This window comes from Carassius gibelio, chromosome B20, assembly GCF_023724105.1.
Source record: "Carassius gibelio isolate Cgi1373 ecotype wild population from Czech Republic chromosome B20, carGib1.2-hapl.c, whole genome shotgun sequence".
NCBI classification, from domain to species: Eukaryota; Metazoa; Chordata; class Actinopteri; order Cypriniformes; family Cyprinidae; genus Carassius; species Carassius gibelio.
In genome coordinates, this window is record NC_068415.1 from 702,112 (window position 1) to 722,884 (window position 20,773).

At 41.4% G+C, this 20,773-nt stretch overlaps 1 protein-coding gene across 3 annotated transcripts; it reads left to right on the top strand.

Annotated features, from left to right (window-relative positions):
- The first annotated feature begins 1,886 nt into the window (after positions 1-1,886).
- Positions 1,887-17,518, top strand: LOC127983453 (ena/VASP-like protein). Of its 3 annotated transcripts, XM_052585657.1 has the most exons (13): positions 1,934-2,226; positions 6,026-6,305; positions 12,321-12,489; positions 13,069-13,246; positions 13,324-13,387; positions 14,294-14,361; positions 14,481-14,731; positions 15,574-15,668; positions 15,794-15,836; positions 15,947-16,026; positions 16,397-16,457; positions 16,616-16,673; positions 16,830-17,518. In XM_052585657.1, exons 2-13 carry the CDS (start codon positions 6,220-6,222, stop codon positions 16,865-16,867), a joined length of 1,191 nt encoding a protein of 396 aa, XP_052441617.1. In that variant the 5' UTR covers positions 1,934-2,226; positions 6,026-6,219; the 3' UTR covers positions 16,868-17,518. The 3 variants fall into 3 exon arrangements, with proteins under 3 accessions (XP_052441618.1, XP_052441617.1, XP_052441619.1); XM_052585658.1 differs by lacking the exon at positions 6,026-6,305 and having other exon boundaries at positions 1,887-2,226; XM_052585659.1 differs by lacking the exons at positions 1,934-2,226; positions 6,026-6,305 and adding an exon at positions 2,451-2,581.
- Positions 17,519-20,773: the final 3,255 nt, after the last annotated feature.

Sequence of the window (20,773 nt, forward strand, 5' to 3'; positions counted from 1 at the left end):
ACATGCAAGTGTGTGTATTCATATATACATAATACATATACACAGCACACACACACACATGAACAAAAACTTCAGAAAAAGCACTAATTTCTGTAAATGTTAAATGTATGAACTCAAGAGCTTTACTGATTCTATGGAAGAGCAGCATGTTTGATGTTACTTTAGTGACTGATGTCGAGTTTAATAGTGAAATATTATCTTTGCTGCTTCAGTCCTGCTTTGCTCTCTGTGTCCAGCAGATGACAGTCCTGAGTGTGTGTGTGTGTGTTCTCCTGTAGGTCAATAGTGTGTGTGTGTGTGTGTTTGTTCTCCTCCAGGATTTAGTGTGTGTGTGTGTGTGTGTGTGTTCTCCTGCAGGTCAGTAGTGTGTGTGTGTTCTCCTGTAGGTCAATAGTGTGTGTGTGTGTGTTCTCCTGCAGGTCAGTAGTGTGTGTGTGTGTTCTCCTGCAGCTCAGTAGTGTGTGTGTGTGTGTGTGTTCTCCTGCAGCTCAGTAGTGTGTGTGTGTGTGTGTGTTCTCCTGCAGGTCAGTAGTGTGTGTGTGTGTGTGTGTGTGTGTGTGTGTGTTTTCCTGCAGCTCAGTAGTGTGTGTGTGTGTTCTCCTGCAGGTCATTAGTGTGTGTGTGTGTGTGTGTGTTTGTTCTCCTGCAGGATTTAGTGTGTGTGTGTGTGTGTTCTCCTGCAGGTCAGTAGTGTGTGTGTGTGTGTGTGTGTGTGTGTGTGTGTTCATATGTGGCGTGTCCTCACACACGTGACTGAGCTCTGATCCTGTTTAAGGATGGAAGCAGACACAGATTGTTGTTGAACATGAGTTTATCGGAGCTGCTCCACATACACCCTTGATTGTCATCATAAACCTTTTTTTATTATTAATATTAATGTATTTATTTTAGAGGAACCAATTCTCCTCCAGTGTGAAGTGCCTCTGCTGTTGTCTCTCACAGATCTGTTTAAACGCTGCTTGATCTGTGCAGATCTCTCTCCTGATTCAGATTAGAACACTCTCAGTCCGCTGCAGAATTAAAGCAGATCAGATTGATGTGAGGATAATTCTCTGATTTATAATGAGTTTATTAAATAAGATGACAAACACCTCTTTTCATCAACTAATGTGTCAGAACTCACACAGGAACTGAAATCTTGTGTTCAGATTTGGTGATATCACAGCGGTTTAACCCATTCTGAAAGCATCCCATCATATCATATATATAGTGATTAAATAAAAGCTCAGTATATCCTGTAACATGCTGAGTTATCACCGGGGTTTATCTGTATTCTCAATGGTGTGTGTAGTAAATTTCACAAAGAATTACAAGCAATCATTTTTGAAATAATAATAATAATAATAGCAAAAATATAATTTTAAAGGTGAAAAATATGGTGTTCAAAACCTGAAGAATACACACCTGTAGAAAACTAATTAACTCAAAAATTGTTAGTAAATTTCACAAAGAATTAAAAGATATAAATGGTGCAGAAAAAAATTAACTCAAATCACCAGTAAATGTAACATTTACAAAAAGTAATTTTAAAGAAACTGTAAACATTTTTTTTTATTGTAAAATATAGATATAGTTTGAAGAAGCAATTTCAATATACCGGTAATACTATACTATAAGACAATATATACACAATATAAACAAAACATTAGGAAAACACACTGAATTAAACATGGAATGTATAGAAAAATAGTATTTATGCAGTGTGTGACGAATTTTTAAAGACATATTTTAAACTCGTTACTGTATTTTAAAGCAGATCACCGTTAGTCTCTGAATGCTTCTGATTTGTGATTCAGAAAACGATAAACAAACTCCTGATGATGAAGATGATGAAGATGATGATTTCGCGAGTTGTCAGCAGTCTCCAGCTCCTCCGGTGCTCGGTGTGTCTGATCAGCGTCGCGTGTTCCGGTGTTTCCGGTGTGACGGAGCGGCAGGAGCGGAGAATCATCGCGCGGCGCGGCAGACGGATGCTGCCGGTGACCGGAGAACGGCCGCGATCCCTGTGAGATGGACGAGAAGAGCTCAACACGGCAACTAACACACGACAAAACGCCTCGCACTCCGCGCAGAAGCGGCGCGTTCGGTTCCGTCGCATTCTCCCCGCGCGTCCCGAGCGGCGGCGGTTTACCGATCCTCACCGGAGATCCAGCTATAAACACTGCGCTGACGTTATTCCCTCTGTACCGTTCCTGATCACGGAGAAGGACAAGGAGGAAATATGAGGTAAGCGCGACCGTTATTACCGTTATTATTATTAACGGCGCGAAGCTGATGCGGGAAGGTGTGCTGTGACCATCTGCGCGGTTTGGAGATTAACGCGCCATTTATGTGAGTTTTACGGTTTTGACGCATCGCTCCTGCCAGCGGCGCGTTCGCCTTGCATTACCGCGTCGACTCGGTGTCGTGTATTGATGAGCGTCGCGGCTCACATGGACGCGTTTCTCAGGATTGTGTGGAAACGGTGCGAAAGAGACGAGAGCGTCTTGGAGGAAACAGCTTTAATGGAGACGCGATGATCGCGCGCCTCTGCCGCGCTCTGATGTGTCACGGAGGCGTGGTCAACGCGGCTGTTGTCATGGTAACCGCTGTTATTATTGTTATTAAGGGATAGTTCACCCAAAAATCTAAATTAAGTCATTAATAACTCACCCTCATGTTGTTCCAAACCCGTGAGACCTCCTTTTATCTTCAGAACACAGTTTAAGATATTTTAGGTTTAGTGCGAGAGCTCTCAGTCCCTCCATTGAAGCTGTGTGTACGGTCTACTGTCCATGTCCAGAAAGGTAAGAAAAACATCATCAAAGTAGTCCATGTGAAATCAGAGGGTCAATTAGAATTTGTTGAAGCATCGAAAATACATTTTGGTCCAAAAATAGCAAAAACTACGACTTTATTCAGCATTGTCTTCTCTTCCGTGTCTGTGTGAGAGAGAGTTCAAATCAAAGCAGTTTGTGTCCGAGCCAGATAACGAACAAAAGATTGACTCGTTTTCGAGTCAAGAACTGTTTCTGTCCATAGACAGTAAAAGAAATGGACGCAGCGACCCCATTGGAACTCAATTGAGACAAGTGAAGCCCATTTTTAGTTTTTTAGCACTTCCGTTTCTGTCGCGCAGACTCAAACGAAGCTTGACGACGTCAGCAACCTGTCTGACAGATGTAAATCTTCTAGTAGCTGTGCGTGCAAACTGCCATCGTTAATCTTGCAGAGACGGCGAGCTTGAGCGGGGAGTTCTTTGTCGTGAGTGAGCAGGAGTAAGTATTCTGATTAATTATTTTGTATAGTATTTTAAAATGTAACGCCAGTACGCCATATTAAGTTAATTGCCTGCGAGCTTCTCCACCTGTCTGTACGGTAATGCGACAGAGAGACGAGTGGTTATGACGCAATCGTTAGCCTATTTTTACAAAAACTGTTTCTACGGGGCCATAATGTAACATAGAAGGTAATGGAGCCCTTTATACATTGTCGCGTATCTTTAGAAATAAATAATGGACAAACGGAGTCTTTAAACGCCTCAGATGTAAAGTTATTCGCTGTCAAAGTGACGCCAAAATGAATGGGAGTCAATGGGATGCTAATGCAAGTGAAGTTCTGCTAAAAGATGGCGGCACCCACCCGACTTCAACTTCCGGTCGACTTCCTTGCCCCCTGTTTCTGTCAGACGCGTCCGATTCGTGAACCGAGGAGCTGATGATACTGCACATGTGTGATTCAGCGTGAAGCAGACCAACTCACAGAGCGTCTGAACCGAACTGATTCTTTTGGTGATTGATTCTGAACTGATTCTGTGCTAGTGTTATGTAAACCGAAGGCTTGAATCAAGGGCAATCATCGCCAATGACGCCATTACGTCAAGCGCAAAAGAACCAGTGAACCGTTTTCTTCAACCGGTTTATTGAATCGAACTGTCTGAAAGAACTACTGGTGATCCGAACACTGATGCAACCATTTCTTGACTCGAGAAACAAAATACATTGCGTCAAAGCAACTGAACAACATTCATTTGGAAAACAGTGTCTCAATAATGCAAAATGACAGTTAAAGGCAGTTCATCATTGAATTCAGTGTTGTCATCTCTGTTCAGTTTAAATAGTGTCTGCATTTATTTGCAATCAAGTCAATGATATCGCTGTAGATGAAGTGACCCCAACTAAGCAAGCCAGAGGTGACAGCGGCAAGGAACCGAAACTCCATCGGTGACAGAATGGAGAAAAAAACCTTGGGAGAAACCAGGCTCAGTTGGGGGTCAGTTCTCCTCTGACCAGACGAAACCAGTAGTTCAATTCCAGGCTGCAGCAAAGTCAGATTGTGCAGAAGAATCATCTGTTTCCTGTGGTCTTGTCCTGGTGCTCCTCTGAGACAAGGTCTTTACAGGGGATCTGTATCTGGGCTCTAGTTGTCCTGGTCTCCGCTGTCTTTCAGGGCAGTAGAGGTCCTTTCTAGGTGCTGATCCACCATCTGGTCTGGATACGTACTGGATCCGGGCGACTGCAGTGACCCTCTGATCTGGACACAGACTGGATCTGGTGGCTACGGTGACCTCGGAACAAGAGAGAAACAGACAAATATTAGCGTAGATGCCATTCTTCTAATGATGTAGAAAGTACATAGGGTGTTATGTGAAGTGTTCCCTGTTCAGGTTTACCTAATTAATGCAGCCTAAAAATCCTTTAACGGATTTGGATATTAAAAGCATATTAGTATGTTATGTGTATGCCAGGTTAAAGAAGTGGGTCTTTAATCTAGATTTAAACTGCAAGAGTGTGTCTGCCTCCCGAACAATGTTAGGTGTGTGTGTGTGTGTGTGTGTGTAAGAGAGAGAGTGTGTGTGTGTGTGTGTGTGTGTGTGTGTGTGTGTAAGAGAGAGAGAGAGTGTGTAACAGAGAGAGTGTGTGTGTGTGTGTAAGAGAGAGAGAGAGAGAGAGTGTGTAACAGAGAGTGTGTGTGTGTGTGAGAGAGAGAGAGAGAGAGTGTAACAGAGAGAGAGAGAGAGAGTGTGTGTGTGTGTGTAAGAGAGAGAGAGAGAGAGAGTGTGTGTGTGTGTGTGAGAGAGAGAGTGTGTGTGTGTAAGAGAAAGAGAGAGAGAGAGAGTGTGTGTGTGTAAGAGAGAGAGAGTGTGTGTGTGTGTGTGTGTGTGTGTGTAAGAGAGAGAGTGTGTGTGTGTGTAAGAGAGAGTGTGTGTGTGTAAGAGAGAGAGAGTGTGTGTGTAAGAGAGAGAGAGTGTGTGTGTGTAAGAGAGAGAGAGAGAGTGTGTGTGTGTGTGTGTGTGTAAGAGAGAGAGAGTGTGTGTGTGTGTGTGTGTGTGTGTGTGTAAGAGAGAGAGAGAGAGAGAGAGAGAGAGAGTGTGTGTGTGTGTAAGAGAGAGAGTGTGTGTGTAAGAGAGAGAGAGAGTGTGTGTGTGTGTAAGAGAGAGAGAGAGTGTGTGTGTGTGTGTGTGTGTGTGTGTGTAAGAGAGAGAGAGTGTGTGTGTGGAGCTCTGCTTTGTGTACATCTATCTATCTGTGAAACTGTATCTTCTGTATTATTTCTAGTCAGCTGTTTTATGAAATCAATCAATCCATTACAGTAACTGTGTCAGTGTCATCTCTCTCTCTCTCTCTGAACTCGTCCTCTGTTAGATGTGCAGAACACTTGTTAGTGTTTCAGAGCATTCAGACTAAGCTTCATTTCCCCCTTAATTCTGCCCTAATCAGTTTGCAGCCTTTTCATTGTAATTATGATTTCCATCCCGAGAGAGAGAGAGAGAGTGTGTGTGTGTGTGTGTGTGAGAGAGAGAGAGAGAGAGAGAGAGAGAGAGCATCAGTGTGAGTGGGAGGGGCTGGTGAGAGGATACTCACTGGAGAGCAGTGGGAGGAGCCTGTAATCCTCTGAGCCAATGGTGCGGTGGGGAGGCGGAGTCAGGTGGTCTCTGCATCACACAGCATCCCTTCATTGAGCTCCGTCTCTGCTGCTGTCACAGACAAAGGATGACATCAGCGCAGCTTCACTGACAAACACTCATCTTCATCTTCACGTGCAGAGCTCCGCCCGGCTTTCTTGGGATTTTATCAGAAGAAGAGCGCTCAGGAAGTGCACCGGGGAATGTTTGAGGTGACTGAGATGCTGTTTCTGAAGCATTAGCGGCGAGAGACGAGGAAGAGGAAGAGGAAGAGGGGGAAGGGAGAGAGAGAGAGAGAGCAGGTTTCCAGAAGCACCTGTTCCTCTGCTGTGATCATGGAGATTAACGTCCCATCTCACCGCTTCTACTTCCCTCAGATCTACTGTGAGCCCGGCGCGCCGCTCGCTGACATCAAGGTCAGGTACGTTCCTCCTCGTCCTGAGACATCAGTCCTAACGGAGATCCGGAGATCCAGCTTCACACGGATCCTCTTTTGTTCCTGTGATCTCTGGAAGCGGTCCAGTGCTGGTGTGTGTGTGTGTGTGTGTGAGGACTAATGGATGGATGGAGTGGTTGTACACATGGCTCGTGTGGCTAATAATCAGAAGTGAGCTCCAGTGGTCAGGAACGGTGTAATGTCCAGCTTGATGGTCTCTACAGTGTGATACAGTAAAGAGTGTAAAGTAGTGCTCGTTCTTCACTGTGAGTCAAGTCACCTTCGTTTGTGTTCAGTGCTTTATAGAATAGAGTTAGTTTGACAGTAATAAACAGGAGAATATGACTGTCAGTGTTGTAAAACTCGTGTTATTATTCAGATCAGATTCAGTTTTGTTCTGATAGTGTCAGTGCAGTCATATCCACATAATTACTGAATATTAATGGTCTTTAAACCCCAGCTGATCAAACCAATCTCATGTCATAGTTTGGCTTTGTTCCTCATGTTTATTATATGGTTTAGTGTGAGGAATATTGCAGATGATCATGTGATGAGCAGAGTTCACGATCAGATTAATGTTCATCTGATATCCTTTTGACAGGTTTGTCTCCGTTTGACTACTCAACAGAGAATATGGGAGAATATAGCCTACATTATTTCATTTTTTTCTTGCTAGAAACACTCTGACTCTGAACTGTTGTCTTTATTCAGAGTTGATCTAGATGAGTCTTTGGAAACTATCTCCACTTCTTCTGTGTGTCCTCTTAAGGTGAACATCTATTACTTTTTCTTCTTAACCTGGCAAAGTTAAAACATGGTAACGACAAACTTTCTTTCTTTCTTTCTTTCTTTCTTTCTTTCTTTCTTTCTTTCTTTCTTTCTTTCTTTCTTTCCTTCTTTCTTTCTTTCCTTTTGTTTTTATGACTGTATGCCTACTGCCTTAATGGTTTCATGTTTCAACTGTTGAATAAAGTCAAATCGAATAAAAAAGCAGGTTTGTGGTCGTGCATTGGCTGTTGTTAAAGTACTGATGATGTCATCATATCGTCATCATCCCGATTTAAAATCCTACAGCATGATTGACATTAATCAGACGGCCCTGGAGAGGTGCAAGATTCGATCTGTGTCCGCCTCACATCAGCAGATAACCCAGACTGAACCTCGGACTGATTCTGTGGAGGGGGGGGGGGGGGGGGGGGGGGGGGGGGGTCAGGCTGAAACACCTGAAGTGTGGGCGGGGCTTCAGCGAGCTGGAAGATCCATACTTCACTGATAGAGATGTGGATCAGTGTATGGAGAGAGCAGATCCAGTCAGAACAGAGACACAGGCAGTGATGCTGCGGCACAAAGGCTTCTGGGTAACGGAGACATGAGGCTGCTCAGCATCCCATAGACACACCAGCCAGGTCACCATGGCAACCACAGCTCAGCCCGTGACTCCTCTGATAGAGAGTGACAGACTCAACAAACCTGGTGTGTGTGTGTGTGTGTGTGTGTGTGTGAGTGTGTGTGTGAGTGAGTGCGTGCGTGCCTGCATGTGTTAGTGAGCGAGTGAGTGTGTGTGTGTGTGTGTGTGTGTGTGTGTGAGTGAGTGTGTGTGTGAGTGAGTGCGTGCCTGCATGTGTTAGTGAGCGAGTGAGTGTGTGTGTGTGTGAGAGTGAGTGTGTGAGTGTGTGTGTGTGTGTGTGTGTGTGTGTGAGTGAGTGAGTGCGTGCCTGCACGTGTTAGTGAGCGAGTGAGTGTGTGTGTGTGTGAGAGTGAGTGTGTGAGTGTGTGTGTGTGTGTGTGTGTGTGTGTGAGTGAGTGAGTGCGTGCCTGCATGTGTTAGTGAGCGAGTGAGTGTGTGTGTGTGTGTGTGTGCGTGTGTGCGTGTGTGCGTGTGTGAGTGTGCGTGCGTGCGTGCGTGCGTGAGTGTGTGTGTGTGTGTGTGTGTGTGATGCTGCAGAAGCACATCTGTGTGGGTTAATCCTCAGCAGAAGCAGGTGCTCAGACGTCACAGGAGAACACTCTTCATCTGAGCTGCTGTCTTTACTGATTCTAATGTGTTTAATGTGAAAAAAACATTTCTGCCATGGAATAAAAATAATAATTATGGCTTTTAATCTTACAATTCAGTTTCTTTTTTGAGAACTGTGAGATATAAAGTCAGAAATTGCGAGTTTGTATCTCATTTACAAACAGATGTAAAGCTGCTAAATGAGGTATTAAATCATTTTCTGTTTAGATTCATCCCTAGAGATTATGACAAGAGCTCAGCAGATTTACTTTAAACCCTGTTTCATTCTTCTGGAGAATAGATGTGAAATAACCCTAGAACCAGTTCTGGATCGGTTCTGTGGTTAATCTGGGTCAGTTAAATCACTTTTATTTCTAACGCTTTATAGAGATTATTATGGAAGCTTGTTTTCACCATGGGATAAAATGTTAATAATTATGATAATAAATTAGTTTATAATTACAACAATTTGTTTTACAATTTAAACTTTTTTCTCAGAGTTTGCAATTTTGAGATATAAAGTAATTATTAATTACATCTCACAATTTTCAGTTTTTGTTTTGTTTTATATTCTTTCATTTCCACCATGAAATAAAAAAGTGTAACTGATTTTTTATTCATCTCACACTTCTGTTTATATCACAGTTTATATCTCAGAATTGCAAAATAAAAAGTTTTTTTTTCTGCGACAGAAACAGTCTCATAGTTTGCTTCCAAGCAGCTTCACAGTAATAAAAAGGAACATAACAGTGTTAATGTTGTAAAGTTCATCCATTATGAAACAAACTCGATTTCAGCTGCTCTTCTGGAGACGATAGAGTCATCTTCTGATCTGGCAGTGCTGTGATCAGCTGTAGAAACTAAAGAGAGATGAGATGTGCTTTCCCTGCTGGAGCAGAGTTTCTGTGAATATTACAGCAGTCAGAGCTCTGTTATTTACAGTAAATCCTGATGACGAGCCGGTCTTGATTCAGACCAGATCTCTGTGGTTCTGTTTTTCTGCTCCAAACCAAAGCTGTGTCTTCTGCTTATGTAATGTCCAGATTCATATTGTGCTCTGATCCTCGCTCTGTGAGTGTGTCAGGACTGTTATCTCTGGCTGGAGACGAGCGTCTCAGATGGGTTTCAGATGAATCTCAATGTCTGATGGGTTTATGTGCTGTGATTTTCACCTGGAGGAGGATAAAACTGCTGAAAATGACTCTTTTCTTTAGATTTAGATTTAATGTGCGTGTGTGTTTGAGTGTGTGTGTGTGTGTGTGTGTCCAGAGAGCAGTGTGTTTCGTTTGAGGTCGTTCAGTCAGGTATTTTTACTATGTTTTATTATAATGTTTTATTTCTAATGCTATATTATAGCATTAGACATGTTTTCATGCATCTGGATTAAAAATGCAAAAGAATTACATTTGTGAGATGCTGAGTGCATGGCAGCTGCTGAATTAAACTTGCACTGCAGTCTGAGACATGTATTATTGCACACTGGCTGCATGCATAAACGTGATGATGATGAATGATGCAAATAAACCGTAGAGCCACTGCAGTGATGCTCTGTGTGATTCTGACACTGATGTTCATCTGCCTTTCTCATTCTGACAGGAAGTGAAGGTCACATGACTGCCAGCACTCAGCAGCTGTAGCGTAGTACAGTCCACTGCGGTGTTATCTACAAGACTGCTAGACGCTTCTTAGAATATCTTTCATGCAGCTAGATTAAAAATTCTAAATATGTCCCTTGCTGAATTAAACATGCATTATAATGAAATCACGTGACAACACTGGAGTCTAAACACGTTGCAGTGACCCTCTGATCTGGACACAGACTGGATCTGGTGGCTACGGTGACCTCGGAACAAGAGAGAAACAGACTAATATTAGCGTAGATGCCATTCTTCTAATGATGTAGCAAGTACATCGGGTGTTATGTGAAGTGTTTCCGGTTCCGGTTTACCTTATTAATGCAGCCTAATAATCCTTTAACAGATTTGGATATTAGAAGTGTATTTGTGTGTTATGTGTATAGGCATAAATCCTATTAAGGTATTTTTGGAAAACAACTGAGCGTCTGTGACAGTGTAAAGTGTAGTTGTAGAGAATAGCCACACAGTGTTTGCTGCCGTCCGGTCTGGAAGATACTCGCAGCTCGCAAGTGTTTTTATTTCAATTTTTCTTCCTGCTCGTTTGAGTACCAACTGATAAACACCTAAACTACACTGTAAAGAGATTGCTGTACAGTTTATTTGCATTTGTTTTTTAATTTTACATTTATTTGTTATTATGCATTGTGCCTTCATTATAAGGGTATTCTTAAGCAATTATAATGTATTGTAAATATGGGCTTCATATAAACTGTTACCAAACATTCAACCAAGACTAAAGAGTTTGCACCAACTGTCAGACTTTGTGCTGTAAGTGTTTTGAGATTATTAAATACACTATATACTATCTGAATGCACCTACAAGGAAAGTGCAAATAGTTTATAATCCATCACGAATCATTAAAGCTAAATCTATACGATGTTTGATAGGGAGCCAGTGCAGTGTGGACAGGACCGGGCTAATATGGTCATACTTCCTGGTTCTAGTAAGAACTCTTGCTGCTGCATTTTGGACTAGCTGTAGTTTGTTTACTAAGCGTGCAGAACAACCACCCAATAAAGCATTACAATAATCTAACCTTGAGGTCATAAATGCATGGATTAACATTTCTGCATTTGACATTGAGAGCATAGGCCGTAATTTAGATATATTTTTGAGATGGAAAAATGCAGTTTTACAAATGCTAGAAACGTGGCTTTCTAAGGAAAGATTACGATCAAATAGCACACCTAGGTTCCTAACTGATGACGAAGAATTGACAGAGCAACCATCAAGTCTTAGACAGTGTTCTAGGTTATTACAAGCAGGGATTTTAGGTCCTATAATTAACACCTCTGATTTTTCAGAATTTAGCAGTAAGAAATTACTCGTCATCCAGTTTTTTATATCGACTATGCATTCCATTAGTTTTTCAAATTAGTGTGTTTCACCAGGCCGCGAAGAAATATAAAGCAGAGTATCATCAGCATAACAGTGAAAGCTAACACCATGTTTCCTGATGATATCTCCCAAGAGTAACATATAAAGCATGAAGAGTAGCGGCCCTAGTACTGAGCCTTGAGGTACTCCATACTGCACTTGTGATTGATATGATACATCTTCATTCACTGCTACGAACTGATGGCGGTCATATAAGTACGATTTAAACCATGCTAATGCACTTCCACTGATGCCAACAAAGTGTTCAAGTCTATGCAAAAGAATGTTGTGGTCAATTGTGTCAAACGCAGCACTAAGATCCAATAAAACTAATAGAGAGATACACCCACGATCAGATGATAAGAGCAGATCATTTGTAACTCTAAGGAGAGCAGTCTCAGTACTATGATACGGTCTAAATCCTGACTGGAAATCCTCACATATACCATTTTTCTCTAAGAAGGAACATAATTGTGAGGATACCACCTTTTCTAGTATCTTGGACAGATAAGGGAGATTCGAGATTGGTCTATAATTAACTAGTTCTCTGGGGTCAAGTTGTGGTTTTTTGATGAGAGGCTTAATAACAGCCAGTTTGAAGGTTTTGGGGACATATCCTAATGACAATGAGGAATTAATAATAGGTTGAACCATGGTATGTACTAAACAATGACATATGTATTGTTACACCTCTAATAGTCATATGAGGCTGCCATTTTTCATAAATAAATTGAAGAAATTAGTAAGTTTGTTATAAGCTACTGTGTAAGTTAGGCTGCTTTGTATTCGCACTCATGCTCCTAAATACATTTTCCAGTTTGCACACATTTATTTTTAGTGTCAAATGCGAGTGAAATGCTCACACAGTGGAGCCCTGGGGTGGTTTCCAGGACATGGTTGATCTGGTATCAGACGGGTTGTTAACGGGTGATGATCTGAGCGCAGTGTGTTTGCATCGATTGACCCGCTGTGTGTTTGGTTTGTCTCAGCGAGCAGAGCATCTGTCAGGCCCGCGCCTCCGTCATGGTCTACGACGACACCAGCAAGAAATGGGTGCCGATCAAACCGGGTCAGCAGGGCTTCAGCCGAATCAACATCTACCACAACACCAGCAGCAGCAGCTTCCGCGTGGTGGGAGTCAAACTGCAGGACCAGCAGGTGTGTGTGTCTCACACTGACTATCCAGATCACCACTTATACAACATCTCACTCTGAAGAACATCTGAAAATGTGTTTGTTTTTTTGTCTGTGACAACAAATTTTTAAAATAGCACCATTTCTATCCAGTGAGTTGAAGAGCACTTCCTGATTAAATACAAATATCATGAAGAAGGCACTGTATGTAATAATTTGTGTATACGATAAATTGAGCTTTAGAGCGAGCAGACGAAACGCGGTCATGTTATCTTATTTTGAGAGTCTGATGTTTGGGAACGCATTTCTGGGACTTAATTATAACGAAGCACTTTAACGAGACATCGCTCAAGCATTTCAGATGCTGTGTGGAGAGATCGCGTCATTGGTTGGTCCAGTTCCCAGAGCAAAGTCACACGTGAAAGCGTAGTTTATGCACGTTTTCTTACCAGATAAGACATTTATCCCACTTAGATGACTGCGTATTTTTTTTAATGCACATCTTGGTGTTTCCGAAAGTAGGTGGATTGAAACATAGCTATTGATTTTCACTATAGTCAGAGTGATACTGAAGAGCCTGACCACTCTGACCTCTGACCTCAGGTGGTCATCAACTACTCCATCGTGAAGGGTCTGAAGTATAACCAGGCCACGCCCACCTTCCACCAGTGGCGTGACGCGCGGCAGGTGTACGGACTCAACTTCGCCAGTAAAGAGGAGGCCAGCACCTTCTCCAACGCCATGCTGTTCGCCCTCAACGTGCTCAGCAGCCAGGAGCCAGGTACCACACACACACACACACACACACACACATGATGCTGCTGTCATGTTCCTCAAACTGTTCTTGGTCTCTTTCAGGTCCAGCTGTTCAACGTCAAGTCCAGAACGGGCTGAGTTCAGAAGAAGTGGAGGTCCAGAGACGGTGAGCGCCACACACACACACACACACACACACACACACACACACACACACACTGCTGTGATACCACACTATAAATGAACCGTACTGTATAAATCACATTCACACACCAGTGTTGAACACAGTTGTGCTGCTCAATATTTTTGTGGAAACTGTGATACATTTTATTTTTCAGGATTCACAGATGAACAGAAAGTTCAAAAGAACAGCATTCATTCATCTTTTGTAACATGTTTGTGTTTATGTTTTGTAAACACTTTTGTACTGTCACTTTAGATCAGTTTAATGCATCCCAGATGAATAGAAAGTGTTAATTTCCACTAAATGATGAATCAGCACAGCAGTGTTTGCTCTGATGCGGTCAGTGAAACACACACACAGTCGCCCTCTGCTGGTCACAGGAAGCAGCTGCTCTTCTGCCGTCCCATCATGCATCTGTAAAATTCCACATCTCTCACTGTGCTTCCCGATCGATTCTCATCATATCGCTCTCAGACTCATTATTAGATCAGATATGAAACACAGCACCATGTTCCCAGAAAAATACATCAATACTTCTGTCCATCAAGGATGTATTGCTCAAAAGTGACATTTAGAAGATTTCTATTCAGCAAATCATCATATTATTCTGATTTCTGAAGATCATGTGACACTGAAGACTGGAGGAATGATGCTGGAAATACAGCGGAGCATCACAGAAATACATTACACTTTAACACAGATTCACACAGAACACAGATGATTTAGATTAGAATAATGTTTAATAATTTTGACTGTATTTTTATCGAATTAATGCAGCCTTGAGTGAGCAGAAGAGACTCTTCCAGAAACATTGAACCTCTCGACTGTTAGTGTTTGATTGAGGTCTGTGTGCAGTGCATGATGGGTAGTGTGTGTTTGTATCCGCAGGCAAATGGAAATACAGCAGCAGCAGATGCAGGCGCAGAGCGAGCGGGAGAGACGATCGTCCAACCCAGGTCACTGACACTGATTGATCTGAATGATGTCACTGTAGTCTTCTGTAGAGCTGCTGGACAGATGAAGCATCATGGAGTGTGAAGCGCTGGAGTAATGAGACATTTCTGTGTTTTCCCAGGATCCCCGTTTCAGGGTCACCCCGCGGTGCTGTCTGTAGCTCCTCCCATTGTGGCCCCGCCTCCTCTGCCGATGGGTGGTCCCTGCCCCCCTCCCCCGCCTGGGCCGCCGCCCCCTTCTGCTGGAGCTCCGCCCCCTCCCCCGCCTCCTCTGCCTGTAGGTGGGTACGGGGGTCACGCCCAGGACGATAGCCACGCCCCCTCGGGTCTCGCCGCCATGATCGCCGGAGCCAAACTGCGCCGCGTGCAACGGGTGCGACATCGTCTCATCACAACACGACAAACGTTTACTTGAAGCAAAACCGTGTTTGAAAATCAGGCAAAAAAGACTGAGCTCATTGGCTTCAATAAAGCAAAGTATTTGTAGAAACATTATATTGTAGGTTTATTACAAAATATCCATATAATATACAAACTCTGAAATAATCTAAGACTCGATTGCGTCATTCGCGGTGCTTGGCGGCAGTGGGCGGAGCTCTTGGTGCATCAGCTCGCCGTGACTTTCTGATTGGTGGAAACAGTTTTTCACCACAGATTTAGTTAAATGTGGTTATTTAAAAAGCAGGCTGAATTTAGGTGAACACACGACTTCAACGAGAGCATGTACAATCAAATAACCACCTTGTAGCTCACAGTGGGTCTGTCTTTAATGGTTTTAATGGTAAATTTCATATAGAGTCATTTCTATTACACTAAAACAGCCATGTAGCCACGAAGGGTTCATTATAGTGATTCTTCAGATGATTCACATGTTCTTTACTCTTAGAAATAAACAGTTGTTTGAAGAACTGATCACTGAAAGGTCTTTGGGAGCCACAAACGGATCCTTCATCTTCATTAATCACGTTCAAAATAAACGTTTTGCAGCCTAAACTTGAAAATAAAGCTCCTTCATCGTCACTGATGGTGTTTACAGCGGAAGAAGATTCAGATTTTAAAAGATGGCTCTTCTGTCGTTTCTGTGAAAAACCTCTTATATACACTTTACTCTTAAGAGTCTCATCTCACATGAAAACTGCACTAAAAGCTTCCCAAAGAGGCGGGTAATGTCAGTGAACGCAGCTGATCAGATAATGTGCTGATGTGTGTGTGCAGCCGGAGGAAAGCTCTGCGTCCGGAGCCAGGCCGGAAGTGAACCGGAGCAGCGGAGGAGGTCTGATGGAGGAGATGAACGCGCTGCTCGCTCGCAGGTCAGACACAACACCACCTTCACTGAGCACCTCTGATGTGTGTGTGTTCTCTCCGCCTGTGACACACCACACATAACACACTCTGATAATCACCACACACACACACACTTTACTTCTGATCACAGACGGAGAGCAGCAGATGAGAAGAGGGACGGAGAGAGCCCGAGCGTGAGTTATATATTTATATCTTCATTTTAGAGTTAAAACAATGATAATAGTGTTAAAGTATACATGTGCAGGCCTGGGTGTGAGCTGTGAATGTTTCTGGTGTGTTTCAGGAGGATCCGGCGTCTCGGGGACAGAGCTGCGCAGCTTCCTCTTCATCTGAGACACAGCAGAGCAGGAAGAGTGAGCTCAGGTGTGTGTGTGTGTGTGTGTGTGTGTGTGAGATCCTCGCTGGTGTCCAGGTCAGAAACACAACACACACACTGGACTCGAAGGAGACGTCACTCAGCGATCGAGAACTGATCAGTGAATCATGTTTATTATTAATATTCTAGCTGCACTTGTCAGACTTGAGCAGCACTGAATGATTAATGCATACAATAAATATAATCGTGACTGTCCTCTTCTGTCAGTTCTGAGGAATAGAGATGTGAAGACATGCACTGTTTATTCCACGGTGGACACAAAACTAAAGAATTGTGAGATTGTCTGACGAACACTCCTGAGGTCAGGGGTCAGAGGTCATGATGGGATTAATGCAGTGATTGTGTGTGTGTGTTCAGGGTTCGAGCCGCGGGCAGCATCAGTGACTCAGACGCATTAGACTTCGACAGAATGAAACAGGTGAAGATGACCATCAAGAACTAGTACAGATTTATTAATATATGAAGAATGTAGGTTATATAGTTAAATAGTTATAGTATTTATATTTTATTCTTTATTATAGTTAAATTGTATAACTATAATAGAGATTTAAATGCAAACGATGTTTTAATCGTCAGGAAATCCTGGAGGAAGTGGTTCGTGAGCTGCACAAGGTGAAGGATGAGATCATTGATGGTATGTTGCCCTGGCGCTCCATCTGCGACGCACAGCTCATGGGTTCGATTCCCAGCAGTGACACAATGTAACGTCTGAGATGCCAGCGTCAGCCAGACGTGTGTGTGTGTGTGTGGTTCAGTTCCAGACTCTAATGAGTGTGTGCTTCACTTCCAGCCGTCAGACACGAGCTCAGTAGAATCAGCAGCACATAGAGAACCCAAGCCCTGCAGATCCTGCTGAAGCCTCCAGAGCCCACGGCGTCCTCGTCCTCATCCTCGTCCTCATCCTCGTCTTCACTCGTCCAGATCCCTGATGAAGCAGAGACACTCGCACCCATCTCACCGTTCTGCTGGAGCTGGACTCAGCTGAAGACTTACAGAACCTGAGGAACACAGAACCAACATCTGGAGGCCTTTTACTGTGTCTGCATCATCATCATCATCATTATTATTATTATTATTATTATTATAGGTGTAGTAGTTGTAGTGTTTTCATGTAGGTAGACATAGGAATTAATAATAATGATAATAATAATGATGTCATTGCACATCCGTTTTCATTTTCCTTCAGATTCATCGTAAGCACATTTCTCATTACCTCTGTTTTTTAAGAGTTTTTTTAATGATCCTTCTTGTCATAATGATGTATTTAATCACTGACGGAGGGTTTCGAGGATGCGAGGAGTTATTATCTGACAAACAGACATCACACCAGAGTATTTGTGATCATGTTGTTAATGAAATATTGTTCTGTTTTATGAGTTCTGTTTTGACCAAGTGCTTCCTGGTTAGAAAAAGAAAGAGAAAAGATATACATGATGTTTAAAAAAGAAGTGAAATAAAGTGTGAAGGGTGTGTTTCATCTGTGTGTGTGGATCATATGGAGAATAATATCAAACACATTCATAAATGACAGAAATACATCCGTCTCTGTTTGAAGAGAACCTGATCAACACAGACTAACATATTATCATTACATTTTAATAACAAGTCTTTAATATTTGATTTTTGATATTAATTTTAACATTATTAATACACAGTGTAAATCTGGATTTTAAAATAAGTACATCAAATAATGTGTTAATTATAGGAGTTTCTGCTGACATTTATTTTCAGTTTAGAAATGCTAATTATATTTATTTTTAAATATTCAAACAGCTTATTAATATAAATGTATAATACTTTAAATATTTTCATTTTAAATAATAACCTAAGCACAATTAACACATTAAAAACAACACGCATGATATAATACACTGATATATCAAGAATAATAGTGATATATTCAGTTTAGAAATAACTTAAATAAGAAAGACTTAAACATAAATAAATCATGAACGAAGTTAGATTCTGTGTAATTTAATTAAGTGAAAATCAAATAATTACATATTATATAAAAAAATAAAATAACAATAATACATTTCAATAATGTGCTATTTATTCTCAGTTTAGACATTTAAAAATATCACACAAGGAAAAACTACAAACGTAATAATAATAATAAAAAATAATATTTATCAATTATAATTATCAGGGGCGGATCTAGGGGGGTGGCATAGGGTGGCAAATACCCCAGGTGGCAGCAACGAATTAAAGGTTATGGCCAATTTCAAAATTTACAAGCGCGAATCTTTCCTGATTCGCGATCCCGCTCAGAACTCCCGAACTGACTCAAATGATTCGCGAACCCGCTCCGAACTCTCGAACTGATTCAAATGATTCGCGAACCCACTCCGAACTCTCGAACTGATTCAAATGATTCGCGAACCCACTCCGAACTCTCGAACTGATTCAAATGATTCGCGAACCCGCTCCGAACTCTCGAACTGATTCAAATGATTCGCGAACCCACTCCGAACTCTCGAACTGATTCAAATGATTCGCGAACCCACTCCGAACTCCCGAACTGACTCAAATGATTTGCGATCCCCAAACTGACTCAAATGATTCGCGAACCCGCTCCGAACTCTCGAACTGATTCAAATGATTCGCGATCCCCAAACTCTAATAATTTACAAAGTATTAACATACAGTAATATTTTTGTTGTTGTTGTTGCTATAAAAACAGACCTAAGCAATCAATAGCCTTTAAAATGACTTAAAATGCATTATATAAAAAAATTATGAGGCAATAATGATAGGTTAATAATAACACTGTTAAAATACATAATGTAGGCAAATACAAAATAAACAATGTTATGTACATGTTATTACAAATGCCATGTGATTGCTGCTGTTACACTTACAGGACGATCAAATGCTTGTTTAGGCTACTGACCAAACATTTCATTCAAATATTCACTTAATCTTTCATTTTTGGACACATTTTTGCTATAGATGACACAGGCTTTATAATTTCTTCAACAACAAAAAAAAAAACGTGCACATCACGACCCTTACAAAAATAAACCATGGTTTTATCATAGTAAAACTGCTTAGTTTCCTTTTGCATGATTTCTGAATGCTTGAGACTATAAAATAAATTTGAGTCATAATAAAGTTATAGCCACAGGTAAATGTGGAGAGCTACAATTGTGATTTGTAAATAATACAATTTCTTCATTTAGTTTTTTATTTGATTAAAGTTCTATTTTCACCCCTATAGTAGGTGTTTTTCCATCATCATATTTGAGGAAGGGGGGCACAACAATACACTCCTGCTTATGGGAACCCTTAAGGTGTTGTTATACACGTCTCTGGGAATGTGTGCTCTACTACACACACACACACACACACACACACACACACACTGAAGCACGCGTGGTGTTTTCAGCTCTTCACTATATTAACACATGATGTATGCTACACATGTGCACGTCAGTGCGCTATGAGAGGATTTCACCCTTTCATTTGATGAAACTATCTTCATTCATTCATATCGTATACACACACTGACAGTAACGCCAATGTCTTTACGACAACCTGTCAAAATAGAATGTTGGTATAACTTGAAGAAATATAGTACTATTGCACAGTAGAGTATGCTATACTTCCTATTAGCTAATAATAATAGTTAATTAAAAAACACAGAAACTCTGGTTACAACCCACCAAAATAAAAGTTTGGTCTAACTCAAAGAAATTATGTAAGAAATTGCACAGTAAAATATACTTACAAAAAGATATACTAAAACATTATTTTAAAGGAATATCACACAAGTTTTCATAGAAGTTTTAATTTAAACTTGCCAAAACAATAACACCATATTTTTCAGAAACAATTTCTAAAAGTACATTTGTATTTGTGCCTATAATGTTTATTTATTTATTATTATTGTCAGCTAATAAAAGCTATGCTTCAGGACCATATTCATATAACATCTAAGGCTAAATGTAGCTCTTGACTGGTTGAGTTAGATGATGATTAACACTAAACTGTAGAACATCAGTTGAGTCTCCCCAGCTGGAAATGGCTGTTAAAATCTTGTGTTTCTTATAATAAATTGACATATTGATAACACTGAATCTTTTATAACCCTCTTAATGACATGTTGATGCATACTGTATGCATTAGTGAGTGTGTGGTGCTTATGGGGTATGGTCACTTATTCCTTATATGAACAGTTTCAAATGCAAGACATTGATTGCATGAGATTAAGTTTGTAAATGATAGCTGTGTCCTTTTGTAGTGTGCACATATATTTATCATCAATCTATGATAACTGTGACTAAATTCAGTACATATGCGTCTGCCACCCCTCAAAAATTCCTGCCCCCTTCTCGCCACCCCATCAATATTTTTCTAGATCCGCTCCTGATAATTATTATATTGTCAAACAACATATATCAATATACGCGAATGTATATATATGTTTTTTATTTTTTTGGCCCCCTCAGATTCCTGATATTCTAATAGTTCGCTCCTAAATTCCTACATAAATTAAATAAAACCTCATGGGTGGTTTTGTGCTCCAGGGTCAGGAACAGTCATCCAAGTGCTGCTCTCGCGAGATCTGGCAGCGGAGCATAGTGGCGACGTGATTTCAATTCATGTGAGAAGTGGGTCAGTGTTGCCAGGTCCGCGGTCTTCCGGCGGAATTGGACTGTTACCCTAACACTGTTGACCCGGTTGACCCGAGTTGTGTTTCATTTCCGTGGGTTGAAGCGATATTTACTAGCG